Source organism: Lathyrus oleraceus, chromosome 2, assembly GCF_024323335.1.
Source record: "Lathyrus oleraceus cultivar Zhongwan6 chromosome 2, CAAS_Psat_ZW6_1.0, whole genome shotgun sequence".
Classification (NCBI taxonomy): domain Eukaryota; kingdom Viridiplantae; phylum Streptophyta; class Magnoliopsida; order Fabales; family Fabaceae; genus Lathyrus; species Lathyrus oleraceus.
Genome location: NC_066580.1, coordinates 98,687,079 through 98,705,069, shown reverse-complemented (window position 1 = coordinate 98,705,069; position 17,991 = coordinate 98,687,079). Strand labels below are relative to the sequence as shown.

At 38.9% G+C, this 17,991-nt stretch overlaps 1 protein-coding gene and 1 long non-coding RNA gene across 2 annotated transcripts; both read left to right on the top strand.

Moving 5' to 3' along the window:
* The first annotated feature begins 15,011 nt into the window (after positions 1–15,011).
* Positions 15,012–16,739, top strand: LOC127121170 (uncharacterized). Its single transcript, XR_007803337.1, has 4 exons — positions 15,012–16,046; positions 16,153–16,289; positions 16,374–16,534; positions 16,615–16,739. It is a non-coding gene; the product is annotated as an uncharacterized LOC127121170 (long non-coding RNA).
* Positions 16,740–16,883: 144 nt separating this feature from the next.
* On the top strand, positions 16,884–17,719 carry LOC127122084 (uncharacterized). Its single transcript, XM_051052491.1, has 3 exons — positions 16,884–17,006; positions 17,122–17,270; positions 17,373–17,719. Exons 1-3 carry the CDS (start codon positions 16,884–16,886, stop codon positions 17,428–17,430), a joined length of 330 nt encoding a protein of 109 aa, XP_050908448.1. The 3' UTR covers positions 17,431–17,719.
* The last annotated feature ends 272 nt before the right edge of the window (positions 17,720–17,991 follow it).

Sequence of the window (17,991 nt, the reverse complement as noted above, 5' to 3'; positions counted from 1 at the left end):
AATGTCTTCATCGGGGAATTCAAAACTCATTGACTGATAATCATCCACTGCCTGATGAGCCAAATGATCAGCTACAACACTTCCTTTAATGGCCTTCTGAGTAGTGTACTGTATATCATATTCTGTTAAGATCATTTGCCATCTCGCTATTCGTCCGGAGAGAGCAGGTTTCTCGAATATGTACTTGATTGGATCCATCTTCGAAATCAATAAGGTAGTATGAGTCAACATATACTGTCTTAGTCGGCGAGCAGCCCATGCCAAAGCGCAGCAAGTTTTCTCGAGCAGTGAGTATCTTGTTTCACAGTCGGTAAACTTTTTGCTAAGGTAGTATATTGCCTGTTCTTTTAGACCAGACTCGTCATGTTGCCCCAACACACACCCCATTGAGTTGTCTAATACTGTTAAGTACATAATCAAGGGTCTTCCATCAACTGGTGGCATCAAAATTGGAGGTTCTAGGAGATATCTCTTGATTTCATCAAAGGCTGTCTGGCACTCATCATTCCACTCCATTACCTGATCTTTCTTTAACAACTTGAAGATTGGTTCACAGGTAGCAGTTAATTGGGAAATAAATCTTGCAATGTAATTCAATCGTCCCAAGAAACCTCTAACTTCCTTCTCAGTACGGGGAGCTGGCATCTCTTGTATAGCTTTCACTTTTGCAGGGTCTACTTCAATACCTTTTCCACTGACAATGAAACCCAGGAGTTTACCAGACCTAACTCCAAAAGTACACTTGTTTGGGTTCAATCTCAATTTGTATTTCTTCAACCTTTCAAACAACTTATGCAGATGATCAAGGTGTTGCTCTTCATTCTGGGACCTGGCTATCATATCATCCACATATACCTCTATCTCATGATGAATCATATCGTGAAACAAAGCCACCATAGCACGCTGATATGTTGCCCCGGCATTCTTCAAACCAAATGGCATCACTTTATAGCAAAAGGTACCCCACTGTGTAACAAATGTAGTCTTCTCCATATCTTCAGGTGCCATCTTGATTTGATTGTAACCAGAGAAACCATCCATGAAAGAGAATACTTTATGCTGAGCAGTGTTGTCTACCAGAACATCAATATGAGGCAGTGGAAAGTCATCTTTGGGGTTGGCCTTATTCAAATCCCTGTAGTCTACACACATACGTACTTTACCATCTTTCTTAGGTACCGGTACCATATTTGCAACCCATTGAGGATAAGAAGTCACGGCTAAGAACCCTGCATCAAATTGTTTCATTACCTCTGCTTTAATCTTTTCTGACATTTCAAGACGCATGCGACGAACCTTCTGCTTCTTTGGACGACAATCTTCTTTTACCGGTAAACGGTGAACCACAATGTCCGTATCCAACCCTGGCATATCTTCATAGGACCAAGCAAAGATTTCCACATAATCACGTAACATTTGAATTAATCTGCTCTTGACACCATCTTCTAATTCAGCTCCTATCTTGACCTCTTTCCTGTTTTCTTCAGTTCCCAGATTCACAACTTCGACTGGCTCTTCATGTGGCTGTATAGCTTTCTCTTCTTGTTGTAATAACCTAGCAAGCTCTACAGGTACTTCACAATCTTCATCCTTTCCATCTTCAGCTTGATAGATCGGATTCTCGAAATTATAATTGGCAATAGTAGAACTGTTATCAACAGGATCCAGAGTGGATGAGGATCTGCATTTTAGTGATGTGGGTGTGTGTAAGAACACATAGCTGATGAAAATAAAATAAAAGAAAAACAAAGAGCCCAATATTTACGAAAACGAAACGTCCATTGATTTTTATTGAATGACGTATGCAAATGAAATGATATCCCGAAACAAGCATACCATTGTGCCCCGGGTAAGGCACAAGGCTTAAAAGTTTAATTGTTCAAACTTAAAAATAACAACACAGTAATAGTATTTACTCCTGACTAAAGGAGATAGGAATAACGTCTTCAGTCTTCCAATTGTTGAGCCCATCACCCACAGTAGGAAAAATCCAGTTATCCAGATTGTAGTCTTCATTATAGTCACCCACATCATTGATTTGATCTTTCATGTTCCCTGGATTGGTGATACGAACAGCACGAGCACGACGAACAGCCTTCTGGGACTCTGCAGTGAAACCCAAACCAAACTTGTCAGACTTGTAAGGAATGTCGGGAAGCTGACCCCAAATAGTGCAACCACCTTCTTCAACCACAGCTCTAGCATCTTTGAGGGAAGCCATTGTAGGAGGTACTCTGGTAACCACAGGAACTCTTTTAACCACAGGAGGAGCTTCAGTAGTGGGAACGACCCAAGGAACTACTTCAAATGTCTGGCAAGGAGTCTCAACATATTCACCTTCCACTTCAACATACTTAAATGTGTTCACATGACTGACCATATATTCTTCCTCTCCATAAACAGTTACGATCTTTCCCTTCACTGGATATCTCAACTTCTGATGTAGAGTGGAAGTCACAGCACCTGCCCCGTGGATCCAGGGGCGCCCAAGCAGACAAGAGTACGCACGACGAATATCCATTACATAGAAGGTAGAATCGAAGACTTGAGAGCCTACTTTGATCGGGAGATCTATTTCTCCATGCACCACTCTTCTTGAACCATCAAAGGCTCTCACCACTATATTACTTGATCTTAACACAGCATCTTCAGGACTGAGCTTGTTCAGAACCTCTTTGGAAAGTACATTCAATGAAGAGCCATTGTCTATCAACACATGAGACAAGGTAGTTCCCCTACATTCAATGGAGATATGCAAAGCTCTGTTATGGTTTCTTTTGGCAGGAGTCAAGTCAGCATCAGAAAAACCTAACCCATTATCATAAGTCAGATGTGCAACACAATTTTCAAATTGATCCACAGAAATTTCATTTGGTACATGAGCAGTCCTTAAGAATTTGATCAAGGCTTTAGCATGAGCCTCAGAACACAACAACAAAGACAACATGGAAATTTTGGAGGGAGTATGCCCCAACTGGTCAACAATATCATAATCACTCTTACGAATGATCTTCAACACTTCTTCCATCTGTTTAGAGAGATTTTCAGCAATCGGTGCTTCAGCTTGCACAGGTTCAACCACAGGACCTTTGCCTCGAGCATCAGTACTTGGATCAGAAGTGGAGGTAGTAGTTGGAAGAACTGTATTTTTTGAGGTAGCTGGAGGAGAGAAAATTCTTCCACTTCTGGTGATCTTACTAGATCCAGCAATATTATCAACATCAAGGTTATCATCAGTAACAGGTGTATCAGTCAAAGGTTCCTGCTTAACACCACGGATATAAACATCAGAACCGTAATTCCAGGGTATAGCTTTATCAGAAGTATAAGGAATAGGGCCAGGAGTGGTAATAATCATGGGAGGCACTCTAACTTCAGCAACAGTCTTCACCAGGCCTTCAGCAGTAATTTTGATAGGACCCTTGGAAGTGATCTTGACAGGGCCTTTGGAGGTAATCTTCACTGGCACTTTATCAACCATATCCACATCTTCAAACTTCTTACCTCGAGTTAGGTGTTCACACATACTTTCCACAGAAGGAGTTCTCTCAAACAATATAGTGTAATTGTCCATGAGGCGTTGAATACCATCTTTCAACTTCCAGCAGCTATCAGGTTTGTAGGCACAATAAAAACAGTCTTCGTTGTAACCTGGAAAGAATCCAGCCTGCACCAGCTTCTTCTTGATAATAGATAAGGGAGTAGTCACATCTGCTACTGAGGAAACATATGAAACTTCATCAACAGCATTAACAGTCTTCTCATGATTGGGCATGGGAGCAGTAATCACATTTGGAGTCCCAGGAGGGTCAAATTCAATCTCCCCAGCTTCAATCATATCTTGAATCTTATTTTTCAGCACCCAGCAATTGTTGGTGCCATGTCCTGGACAATTAGAATGATAGGCACATCGTGCATTAGGATTGTACCGAGGAGAGGAAGTATTAGGATTCTGGGGAGGGTCCTTCAAAGTAATGAGTTCCCCTTTCAACATGTGTTGCAAGGCTTGGGCCAGTGACATGTTGATCTTGGTGAATTGTCTTCTAGGCTTCTGTTGATTACTCTGTGGTAGCTCTGGTGTTGCAGGAGTAGGATTAGAAATGTGAACTGCTCCTACGGATTGGTGACTTCTGTTACGGCCAGGTTGACCATACACAACATTAGATTCCTTCTTTCCACTAGGGGGCTTCTTTGCAGTGCTTGATGAAGAGGCACCCACCTGTATCTTACCACTTCTTATGCCACTTTCCACACGCTCTCTAGTCATTATCAGCTCAGTGAAACCAGATGATGAGCTTCCAATGAGGTGACTATAGAAAGGACTATTCAGCGTACTCATAAACATATCCACTAGCTCCCTGTCAGTCAGAGGAGGTTGAACTCTGCCAGCCAGGTCTCTCCATTTCTGGGCATACTCCTTGAAATTCTCCTTAGCACCCATTGACATGCTTTGTAGTTGCATGCGAGTAGGTGCTAAATCAGCATTGTATTGGTATTGCCTGTAGAAGGCCTCAGCAAGATCATTCCAATCACGGATATTGACACTCTCCAATTGATAGTACCATTCCAATTGAGCTCCAGACAAGCTCTCTTGGAAGAAATGAATCCATAACTTCTTATCAGCAGTATGTGGTTGAATCCTCCGGACATAGGATCTTAAATGCAACTTGGGACATGAGATACCATCATACACCACAAAAGCAGGAACCTTGAAACCAATAGGTATAACCACTCCAGATATTAAACTCAGATCTTCAAAATCCAGCCCAGAAGATTTTTGTAACTCCATAGCATTCATTCTATCCACCAGCATCTTGTACTTATCTTCATTAGGATCATGATAATAATTTGCTTCAGAATCAGAATCTCCCACAGTATCATGGGGACTACCTCCCTCTTTCTCAGAATTTTCAGACTCATAATCATCAACCTGTTCCTTTGTCTTGATAGGGCCTCTGAATCTTCTTCCCAGATTGATAAGGCCTCCTGATCTTCTAGTCTTCTTCTTCTTCTTAGCCAGCAATGTCCTCAACTCATCTTGCCCCTTGGACAAGTTCAAAATCAACTCTTGGAATTGTGCATTCTGAGCCTGGAGATCTTTGACAGTCTGTTCAAGAGCCATTTCTGCTGAAATAAACAGCGAGAAGATAAGATACCTGTTCATAAGAAACCTGTGATGCAATAATATGGTATGTAGATGCTTATGCAATATTTTCAAGGACCGTAGGATTTAAATTTGTTTAAACCACCAAAAAGTAAACTTTTATTAGTAATAAACTTGTTTGCCCCTTGGGCTTACAATAAAAATGAAATGAATACAAAAATGGGGTTTTAAGTCTCCCATGGACGTTTCCTCTTTGTGTTGAGGTATGAGTTGAGATTCCACTCCTCGTGAAGTTGTTTTGTTAGCTCCAGGATTCTTTCCTGACTTGCCTTGTAGTGAGTCTCAAAAGTATCTCTTTGCTCCTTCAACTGGATCCAGGACCTCTGTAACTCTTCCATGTCAGTGGGCATGTCTGGATGAAGAATGATGTAAGAAGTATCTCCTTCAGCAACAGGCTCCATGGTAACTGGCAGGATAGCAGGATATGGCATCATAAGAGTCTGAGCACTAGATCGTACCCATCTGAGATATGGTTCCATAGGAATAGTGTACTTGGGTTCCAGAGTCTTGCTGTCAACCTTGTTCACTTTACCCCATGCTCGTATGAACCTTTGACGGTAACCTTGAAGATCGTTGTCGTAGTCGAACACAATACCCTGAATAAGCATGTCATGAGGACCATCAGTCCGAGCGTAACCAAACTGACGTAGAGCTAAAGAAGGGTTGTAGGTAATGCCCCCTCTTATGCCAAGGAGTGGCACATTAGGGAACTCCCCACAACAGTCAATGATGGTAACATTCTCCATAGATCTAGAGCACCAATGAATATCTGAATGAGAAAGTGACATAATCCTCTTAGACCACCTGAACCCTTGTTCATTCTTCATCACTGATCGAGGAAGGTGAGAAATAAACCACCTAGATAATAGAGGTATGCAACACATCAGAGTTCCTCGTGCCTTCGTAGTACGGGTATGAAGAGAGTGTAAGATGTCTCCAAGTAATGTAGGCACTGGATTGCGAGTCAGAAATATGTTGATGGCGTGTACGTCTATGAACTGGTCTGGATTGGGGAACAGTACTAAGCCATAAATCAATAGGGCTAAGATCTCCTCAAAAGCATCATAACTCATAGCCTTCAGGAATACTTGAGCTTTCTCCACCAATACCTTAGCAAGAATACCCTTAACTCCACTCCTTGTTTCTAGGATAATGTATGCTTTCTTTAAATGTAAGGCTGCAGCAATGACTTCAGGTTTAGGCTCTTTTTCCAATCCTGTGAAGGGTTTCTGATCAAGAATAGGTATACCCAGAAGCTTGGAGAACTCTTCCATTGTAGGAACCAACTGATAGTCGGGAAATGTGAAGCAATGATGTTTAGGGTCAAAGAACTGAAACAAGACACTCATCATGTCTTCATTGAACCCTGAAGTGACTAGATCCAGTAGGTGACCATGCCTCTTGATGAACTGGGAGTTTTCAGAAACTTGAGAGACCAACTCCTTAAGCTTAGGAGGTATTCCTACAAAGTTGATCCGGATAGTATTCCTACGAGCAGAAGCCATGACCTGCAATAAAGATAAATCCTTTGGTCCTTGAAATGGTTAGTGAAAATGCTATGCTTATGATGCATGATGATGCTATGATGTTATGCTCAATCACAAACATGTGGCACACACAAACAAGTCACACAATAGCCCTAGGTTTGAAGGCTTGCATGAGGTTTAAAGGTAAGTACCCTCCCCTGAAGTTTAGTTGATTCATCCTGTCCTACAAAAGTAACCAGGTTCTAAGGGATCTCAAAATCATTGATCCTTCACAAGGGTGGTTGTTCAGTAGGCAACTTACTTGCCAACCAAAACCCTCCAAGTTTAGGATCTCAATGAGTGTAGTATCGAGTATCAACCAACTTCAGTCTTCACCAAAGCCGGTTATCTCACTACTTTCTAAAGGCCAAGATGGGATGACTAGGGTTCTAAAAGTCAGTTAGTGTATTGACAACATATGGCAGCCTCATATTATCCTCAACTTTCTTAAGGAACATAAGCACCAACCAAGAAGTCACACTAACTATGGCCACCAGATCAACCATATCGATATACGCCGTACAGTTTCCTTGGTCTATTGCCATTTACCTAAGGTACACTAGATCCGGGTTAGGGTCTTTCACACATAAGAGCACCCAACAGATAAGTATAAAGCAAACAAGGCAAACAATTTTTAAGTGATCTAATTCCTAAGGGTACCCCTCTTTTATTAAATCCCCAGCAGAGTCGTCAGTTCTGTAACACGGTGGGAGAACTGACTTTAGTTAAATGTTGCGGATAGCAAGAGTCGCCACCGACTTTTATTTTATCCAAAAGGAAAGGACATAAAAGAACAGGAAAGACCTTAAAAAGATTTTGAGTTCGGGGGGTAGGTTATACAAAGGGAAGGTATTAGCACCCTTTATATCCATGGTTATCCATGGGCTCTTAGTTACTTAGCTCACTTTGTTTGTTTGCAAGAGTGTAGTGTGTGATTAGAAAAATTTCTTTAAGTACTTAGTAATGACCCTCGTATGGGTGTATACAAAGCCTAGTTTAGAAATTGTGAGGTGTAAAAGTAATTTTGAAAAGTGTGAGCAAGTAACTATGAGATACCTACCCTAGATTAAGTCTTTCGTGTTCTCGTATATTCTTTCAATGGTAAGACTGTCCCTATTATTAAGGAATAGGTAGTCATTACCTTGGATGTGTTTAAGGGACGGGCGTAGGGTCATCGTATGGTCAATGAAGGCAACATAAGGGGTGTCTTTAGCAACTCGTAGGGACTATCATCATATTTACCGAAGGGACAAGATCATTATATCGTAGGCAACCTCGTAGGGACTTGATCTTTTAAGTTTATAGGGACTTGATGATTTTTCTGTTTGAAGGGACTTTTCTTAAGACACCCCTTTTTTCGAGGGACTTGACCATTTAAAGAAGGCAACCAAGAGGAATACCCTAGGAAGTACAGATGGCGATCAAAGATCGACTTACGTGTGTGAGTGTTATTTTTCAGATATTTGTCTTGAATTTAATTTTCTAAGTTCAATTATTTACAGTTAGTTTTTTGCACTCCATAAATTACTAACCATGCAATAAATATTTACAAAAATAAAAGCAAGAAAAATAAATTCCTAAACTATTACATGGCTATGGGACAGATACATAATAATCAGGCGAGAAAGAATAAATTTACAACCTATACATTTGTTCCTAATATTATAAATAAAACAAAATTAAAATAAGGAAAATAATGAAGCAAAAATAGAATAGATAAAAGCAAATAATAATAAAATAATAAATAAACAATGGTAATAAAGCAATAATAAAATAACAATAATAATAAAGTGATAATAAAAAGGTTAGAATTTTAAAAGAAATTATTTTAGGTTAAACAAGTTAGATTTTTTTAGAAGTTATTAGAAAAATATGAGTTTAAAATAAATTAGTAATAATAAAAGAATTTAAAATACATTAATGTACAAATTATAAAATAAAAGAGTTATATGAAAAATATTAAGTTAGTTATTTACAAAATAAATAAAGATTATAGAAAATATCAAATTATTAGATTAATAGGTTTATTATTATTATTCAATTAGAAAAATGGTCAATTAGATTTTATTTACAAAATATATAAGGATTTATTATTATAAGTAAGTAATAAAAAAAAAGTTATTAAAATAGTTAGTATTTATTATTTATTTACAAAAAATATAAAGGTTATAGAAAAATATTAAATAATTAATTTAGTAGGTTTTCACGCCCTACATTACAAAACCACGCAGTTAATATAGGATCAATGACAGGAATTTAAATGGCAGAAAAATAAATGGCAGAAAAATAAAATGGCAGAAAATAAATGGCAGAAAATAAAACCCTAATTATTACAACGCTTTGGTGCAGTTACATAATAAAGATGGCGAAAAGTAAAACTTAGAATATTACAAGTTAAAACTTAGAATATTACAAGGGCGAAGCAGTTACAGTGTATGAATAACATAAATATGAGCGAAAATAGGAAATAATAATAAGGTTTGTTAAGGTTTAAGAAAAGGTTTATGGTTTAGAGGAAATAACACGGTTAAAGTTTTAGGTTTGAAATTTAGAGTTTGTGGCGAAATTGTCAGGGTTTAGGAAAAATCAGGGTAGTTAGTTATGAAAAAAAAGTGTGCAGATCTAAATATATGTATATAAAAAAATGAATAAAAAAAAACAACGGCGTTGCTAGCGCAAAATTGCGATCATCGCAACTGGATCGGATAACACAAATGCCACGCCTCATACACGTATATGTGAAAATGACGTATTGACACGATCCGATCCAAAAACATAATCAAATTATAACATAAAATAGAAATATATATATATTTAACACACTAGTTACATATTATAAATTATATATTATATGATCCATATGCATTTTTATTAACAACAAAATTATTATTATATTATATTATATATTATGAGACATGTAAAACTTATATAAAAACAAACACATCAAATACATAATACAACGAACCAAATTATTATACATGTTATACTTATGTGCATAAAAAAAGCAAAACGGCGATATCCTGATATATTTAACCAAACCGCATGTATCTGGAATACATAACACAGTCACACATATGAACATGTATTTGAAACACAGTAACCAATATATCAACAAAATAGATAAAGTATATATTATATATAAACTATTACCAAACTGTGTGTACGATAGTATAGATCAGCCACTCTCAGTTTCTCTTTTTTGTTCTGTCTTTTTTGGCCCCCCTCCATCAGTCATGCTAGTAAATATATATAGGAACAAATTAGGTTAATGATAATGGGCCTAAGTTTATTTTGAAACCCAATATTAAATTAAAAACTGAATAAAGTTAAATAATTAAAATAGTTAAAATTAAAATAAAAACTAATTAACCTATTTATTTATTCTATACCCAATATAAAAAATAAATAGACTAAAAAAAATAAAAGTCGGGCACCAAAATGCTCGAAAAAATAAAATGAACACGTCAAAACAATCAGCGCGAAATAAATGACTCGGAAAAATACAGCGTTTGGTCGGATTTTGAAATAAAAATTATGACCGTTTAAACTGCTCAGACGGATCAACATATGACCAAAAATAGTCGTAAAAATATTTTTAGCATGTCAAATTAAACCACGTGAACCGCAGATTAATGTTACCGACATTTGCAAACTTAAACTTGACATTTTTTCGTTGACTAATTTTAGGCACAGTTAAAAAGTTAATTTGACCAGTCTGTTTGTAAATTCCGAGAAATTATTCCGGCTAATATTAAGACAGAAAAAAATGTTATGCTATGAAGATGATGCAAATGAATGTGAAACAAAAAAATTGGTTAGAGTTAAAAATAGAGGGCAAATTTTGGGGTGCAACAAACAACACCGTTCATCTCAGGGCGGTAAGGGGAAGAATTGTGATGCTGAATGTTGAAGTTCTGGCACAACTCCTTCATCATTTTGTTGTTGAGATTAGAACCATTATCAGTAATGATTCTTTCGGGAATCCCATAGCGACAAATGATTTCTTTCTTGATGAATCGGGCAACCACATGTCTGGTGACCTTCGCAAATGACGCTGCTTCGACCCACTTGGTGAAATAGTCGATGGCAACAAGGATGAAGCGATGCCCATTGGAAGCGGTCGACTCAATCTTTCCAATCATATCGATGCCCCACATAGCAAAAGGCCACGGCGAAGACATCACATTCAAAGGATTTGGCGGCACATGTACCTTATCAGCTTAAATCTGGCATTTATGGCACTTCCGAGCATATTTGAAACAATCAAATTCCATGGTCATCCAGTAATAACCTGCTCTCAACAATTTCTTAGCCATTGCATATCCGCCGGCATGAGTACCGAAGGAGCCTTCATGAACTTCCTGCATTAACATGTCTGCTTCGTGTCTGTCCACGCATCTGAGCAAAACCATGTCGAAGTTCCTCTTATACAGAACATCGTCTTTGTTCAAGAAGAAACTGCCTGCCAATCTTCTCAAAGTCTTTCTATCATTGTTGGATGCCCCTGCAGGGTACTCTTGATTCTTCAGAAAGCACTTGATGTCGTGATACCAGGGCTTGTCATCAACTACCAGTTCAGCAGCAAACACATACGCGGCCCTATCAAGGCGCATCACAACGATCTTGGGAGCATGGTTCCAACGGATCACCGTGATCATGGAGGATAGAGTAGCAAGAGCATCTGCCATCTGGTTCTCATCACGAGGTATATGGTACAACTTTACTATTGTGAAGAAAGTCAACAGTCTTCTCGTGTAATCTCTGTAGGGGACTAGAGTAGGCTGGAGAGTGTTCCAATCACCATTCACTTGATTTATTACCAGAGCTGAATCTCCGAAGATGTCCAAAGTCTTGATTCTCAAATCAATGGCTTGCTCAATACCCAAGATACAGGCTTCATACTCAGCTTCATTATTGGTGCACTCGAAAGTCAGACGAGCGGTGAAAGGCATGTGGGCACCTTTCGGAGTTGTAATGACAGCACCAATTCCACTTCCTCTGGCGTTGACGACCCCATCAAACATTAAAGTCCACTTTTCGTCAGGATCAGGTCCCTCTTCAACAACTGGCTCTTCACAGTCTTTCATCTTGAGGAACATGATGTCTTCATCTGGAAAATTAAACTTCATCGGCTCATAATCTTCAACCGGCTGTTGAGCAAGATAGTCTGACAGAATACTCCCCTTGATGGCTTTCTGGGAAGTATACTGGATGTCGTACTCTGTCAGTACCATTTGCCAACGAGCAACTCTTCCGGTGAGAGCTGGCTTCTCAAATATATACTTGACTGGATCCATTTTGGAGATCAGTAAGGTTGTGTGAGACAGCATGTATTGTCTCAATCGCTTAGCAGCCCATGCAAGTACATAACATGTTTTTTCAAGCATTGAGTATCTCGACTCGCAATCTGTGAATTTCTTACTCAGGTAGTAGATGGCATGCTCTTTCTTACCTGTCTCGTCGTGTTGACCGAGAACACAACCCATGGAATTGTCTAGTACTGTCAAATACATAATCAGCGGTCTCCCTGGGACCGGAGGCACAAGGATAGGAGGATTCTGCAAATACTCTTTTATCTTCTCGAACGCCCTTTGACAATCATCATTCCACCTGATAGCCTGATCTTTTCTCAACAATTTGAATATTGGCTCACACGTGGCTGTTAGGTGAGAGATGAACCTTGCAATGTAGTTCAACCTCCCTAAGAAACCACATACTTGTTTCTCTGTTCTTGGCTCAGGCATTTCCTGTATCGCTTTCACTTTGGCCGGATCCACCTCAATCCCTTTTCCGCTAACAATAAAACCCAATAGTTTTCCAGATCTCACCCCAAAAGTACACTTGTTCGGATTAAGCCTCAGCTTGAATTTCCTCAAATGCTCAAAAAGTTTCTGCAAATTCACCAAATGTTCTTCTTCTGTCTAAGATTTGGCAATCATATCAACAACATAAACCTCGATTTCATGATGAATCATATCATGGAACAGAGTCACCATCACTCGCTGATATGTTGCTCCGACATTTTTCAGACCAAACGGCATCACCTTGTAGCAGAAGGTGCCCCATGGAGTTATGAATGTTGTCTTCTCCATGTCTTCTGGTGCCATCTTAATTTGATTATAGCCAGAAAAGCCATCCATGAAGGAGAATACCGAGAACTGAGCCGTGTTATCCACCAAAACGTCAATGTGAGGTAAGGGGAAATCATCTTTAGGACTAGCCCTGTTCAGATCCCGGTAGTCAACACACATCCGTACCTTTCCATCCTTCTTAGTGTCGCAACCCGAAAAATACAGAGGTGCGAAAAAAACAACCGGCGAAAAAGAAATGACAGAAGAGTCGCCACCGTGCGTTATTTATCCCAAAGGAGGGAAAGGAAACGCTCGAAGTAAACCTGGTGAAAGGAAAGGAAAAGACAAGGTCTCGCAACCAAATCTTGGGTTCGGGAGTCGATTATGCGAAGGGAAGGTATTAGCACCCCTACGCATCCGTAGTACTCTACGGGATCCACTCTTGTTGTTTCTTGTCTAAAGGGTGTATGTTTAATCTAATGTATTATTTACTAAAAGGGTCAAGAGAAAAGAATGACTCGCACGGATGTCGCATCCACTGCATACGTATCTCATATGAATATGAGAATCAGAGTCTTCGTAGCTCGGTTACCTATGGGTTAAGGATAAGTGTGCTCGCTAAGACATCGCGTCTTATGCCTACGTATCTCATCGGGAATGAGAATCAGAGCAAAATGTAGTTCAAACTAACTACGGGAATAAGGGTCTCGATTGCAACTAGGGCAAGAGAAAAGGAAAGTCTCGATCGCAACGAGGGCGAGAGAAAGGATCGCAACGAGGGCGAAAGCAAACAAGGATTAGTTGTTAGTTGTTAGTCAAACTCGGCAAGACATCGCATCTTGTGCCTACGTATCTCATCTGAACATGAGAATCAGAGTTGCCGTAGTTCGGCCACAAAGGGATTGCCATCTGAACATGGACTTACAAAGGAGGACACCAGTTGTGTCAAAGGAGAGTGGGCAATGTGTTCACATCCTAGCAGTAGGTGTCGCAGCTCGCTGAATCGAGTCTTAGGCAGTTACCTCTTTGCAATAGAATGGACCACATGCCACAAGATCGGAGACGCACGGAAGGTCTTAAAAGAAATGGGGAAGCTCTGCCCTAGAGTTGTCATGCAATATGTACTTAAGTGTTTAGGATTTACAAATGGGGACATCTACCTAATGTTAGCATGCAAAGAAAATGGGAATTCTACCTATGTTATCATACAAAAGGATATGGGAATCCTACCTATGTTATCACGCAAAAGGATATGGGAATCCTACCTATGTTATCATGCAAAAGGATATGGGAATCCTACCTATGTTATCATGCAAAGGGTTCTATCTAATGGGTGCTACCTAATCGGAACAAGAATCGACGAATGGAGCAAGGAGAAGTGTTAGGGATGAGGTAGATGGCGATGCATGAAGCAATCGACTTACAAGGTTGATGGCGATGCATAAAGCAATCGACTTACAAGGTTGATGGCGATGCATAAAGCAATCGACTTACAAAAGGGTGGATGAATACGTGCTGGTTCTGTTAGGTTTTGAAAAATGATTACTCGACGTTGGATCGAGGTTTTAGTCTTGTTTTGAAATTGTTATCGAATGTTCATTTTAATTCTTGTATTAACAGGTGAATAAAGAATGAAAGAGTAAATATTATACATTTCATGGGAGAGGGATACATTTGTTATGAATGGGGGTTGTCATGGCAATCAAGCAATATAAATATATGCCTCATACATCATACAAGTAGGCAACAATCAAACAATAAGATATTTAGACAAGTACATGATCAAATCAAATAATCAAAGAAATGAAATGAATGAGCATTAAACAATGTATGAGTGTAAGTGCGAAGGAACCGGCTCATTGTAAGGAAGCCCAAGAGTAAGCTATGTGAGGTCGATGGCGATGCTTGAAAAGCGATCGACTTACAAGGGTGTGAAAAAAAAGGGGCTCGACTAAATCGAGAATTGTTTGATCTTATCATTATTATTTTTTTTGAATGGTTCTTCTTTTTTTATTAATGAAAATGAGATGATTTTATCATGACCCTCATGCATAAAAGATAAATAATTCACATAAATCCTAAAGAAAGAGGAATTACCTAAGTCATAATAAAAATAACATAATAGAAAAATAAATAAACAATAAAAATATGTTAGTTAAGTAGTAAGACTAAATAGTTAAATGTGAGAATTAAAGAAGGAAAAAATATTAATCACCCAAGTCATATTTAAAAATAACATAATAAAAAAAAATGAATAACAAATAAATGTGAGAGATAAAGGAGAAAATGTGACCATCAAAATATTGGAGAATCAACACAACACAACTAAGAATCGAACCCAGGATCAAAGAGAAAGAGGAATATCCACATCTCCACCAGGCCAAGACCTATTTACTGCTAGATTAAGACCGACAAAAAGCTAATGTTCTAACTGAAAACTCCCCAGGAAAAAAACGAGAAAGGCCAAACATGGGCTAAGCTGTTTAAAGGCCCACGAACCTAAGTCTCAACTTGGGTAGTTGAGGCCCACTTCAACAAAGTCCAAGGGCGAAAATGGCAGGGAAGCACAACGGTCCCATTGTGTTCCAAGGTGGGGGCGGTCATCAATGCAGGAGAGAAAAAAAAACGGAAAGTTCACCTTTGGGGAAGTGGAAAGGAGAAAACCCAGTAATGACCATCAAAATAGCTTCGTTGGAAAACGAAGAGTGAACCTAAACGGTGAAAATGCCGACAAAAAACAATCTTTCCCCAAAACCTCTCCCTATCCACCTTCGTCCTTCTCCCCAAGAATCCCTCTCCTTCTACCTATCTCAGCTTACAACTACCCTCATCAAACTTAACACTAGTAACCAACCTAGGTATCATGACGAAACCCAACACACAGAGGACAAATCAAATCCCAAAACTTATGTCTACGCATTTGGTTAAGGAAAAGCGAAAAAAAAAAAAGGGAAAAGATGTACCAGATTAAAATATCTCAGAGATGAACGAACAGGTATTCGAGCGCCTCTCTGCTTTCTTCTCCCGAATCAACCTTTTACTGCTTTCCGCTGCTGCTTCCTTCTTCGTAAATTTTAGGGTTTTTCTTTTTGGTAGTCCACTTCTCCGTTTTTCGTTCGGCCGCCTAGCTTTTAGGGTTTTTTTCCGCCTCTCCTCTCTGATTCCTTTTTCTCTCTATTTATCTTCCACGCATCCTAGGGTTTGGAGATCCAAAAGAGGTCTCTGCCAAGGCCTTTCTGCGCTCAGAAATTGGAGTGGTCTTTTTGGTGTATGGTTCGAAAAATGGTATTCTGAATTCGTACTTTCTTTCCCTGAATTTTGTTTCTACCCCAATTTGGGAATTTTCTGATATTTTGAAATTTACTGTTGGCTAATGATATTGTTACCGCAGTGAAATTGGCTTGGTTTGATTTCAAAATCTGAAGGGTGGTTAATTGATTCTTGGAGCTGCCACAGTGTTTCAGAGAACCATTGGCCATGATAGCTATCCGGTCACCTAGTTCATCTGCTTCGTCCATGGAATGTGTTGTAAGCAAAATTATTCTGCTCTTCTTGATTTTTTTATTAACTGCCAAGTCAATTGCATTGAATATGGACCCCTTCCACTTGCAGGCTCGTCAAGAATTATAACCTTACTGTTTCCAATAATTGTCTTGAGTTTATCCAGCAGGGCCAATTGGCAACAAATGAGGTTTGCCTTTTGACTTGGTGTGGTGCGGAAGAGTTCTTAGCTTGGATCAATGGAATATTGTTGCCCTGGTCATCTGGTGTAGGTTAGACATTAACAAACCCTTCAATGTTGCTAGCTTAATTAGGTTGGTCTATCATTCACAATTGGATTTTGACATTGCAGTAGGTTGATTTCGTGTGCACTTTTTGGATTTGAGAAAAAAAACAAATGCTGCCATGTACCCAATTTTGTGAGATGGAGAACTAATTGCAATGATTTTCAATGGCCTCTAAAAATGTCTTAGATCCCTGTTACAAATATGCAACACTAGCTGACATGGGGGACATACTTAGGATATCATAAAGGTCATGGTTTTCCAAAGGAAACATGGGTTGCAATGGTTATGTGCTTACTAATTGTCTTGAGTTTATTTTGCATGAATCTGAAATGTGATGAATGCTTACTCATGTGCTCATGATGCAGGGTCATTGGCTGGTGAAGTTGGACATGATGGCAAGAGTAGACATAGTGTGGCAAGGCTGTGTGTTGCAGAGTGTGGAATAGACTTACAACAGGTATGTGAATGTTGCAATATTTGTGATGTTGGTATAAAAGCCATCCCTTCAATATGATTTCAAATTAGAAACAATACAAGCTCCTTTGACTGGTTTCTTCTTTATTGATTTGCAGTTCAATATCACACCTGGACTTCTCCCAAAGAGTCTTCACACACTAAATTTGTCAAGAAACAAGATCAGCACCATTGAGGGCCTCAGAGAATTAACCCGAATGCGTGTACTTGACCTAAGTTATAATCGCATCTCAAGAATTGGACAAAGGTTAGTTTCTATGTGGGCTGATGATCACTGGTGGTTTTTTATTTCTCGAGTCTTAGTCTTCATAGAAAGCACTTTCTAAAAAAAATATTGACTGTTTATCAGGGTTATCAAATTGTATACCGGTCAAAGAGCTATATCTTGCGGGAAACAAGACAAGTGATGTTGAGGGGTTGCACAGATTATTGAAGCGAACAGTTCTGGACTTGAGCTGAACAAGGATGCTGTAAAGCCTCAAAGGGCTCGAGAGATGCTCACTGATAGTGTTGCCAAAGCTGCGCTAGGAAACAGCAGCCGGACCATTTAGTTGGCTGGAATTTGGATTTAGGCTGAGCTTATATTTGAAACTTAGAAATTTGTTTAGTTGGAATTTCATGTTGTACAGTAATTTTGAATGCTTGCTTAATTACTTATGTTAAATGCAACTAATGGTCGATTTGTGGATTGTTATGCCTATTTGGTAATGCACTGCTATGTGAAGTTTTGTTAGACTGTTATTTTATGGATTGTATTAATCAGACTGAATGAAATTTATGTGTATGTGTATTGGTATGTAATTTGGTGGGAAATGTTTGGTTTGTGTTGCATTTCGATATGCTAAGTTTCACCTTATTCTAATCTATTGCCCTTGTTTTGGTTTGTTGAATGTATTTGAAATGAGCATGTTATGTGATAAAAAAACTAAGTTACCTATATGCTTATAAATGACTTGGTTCAAGCTAGT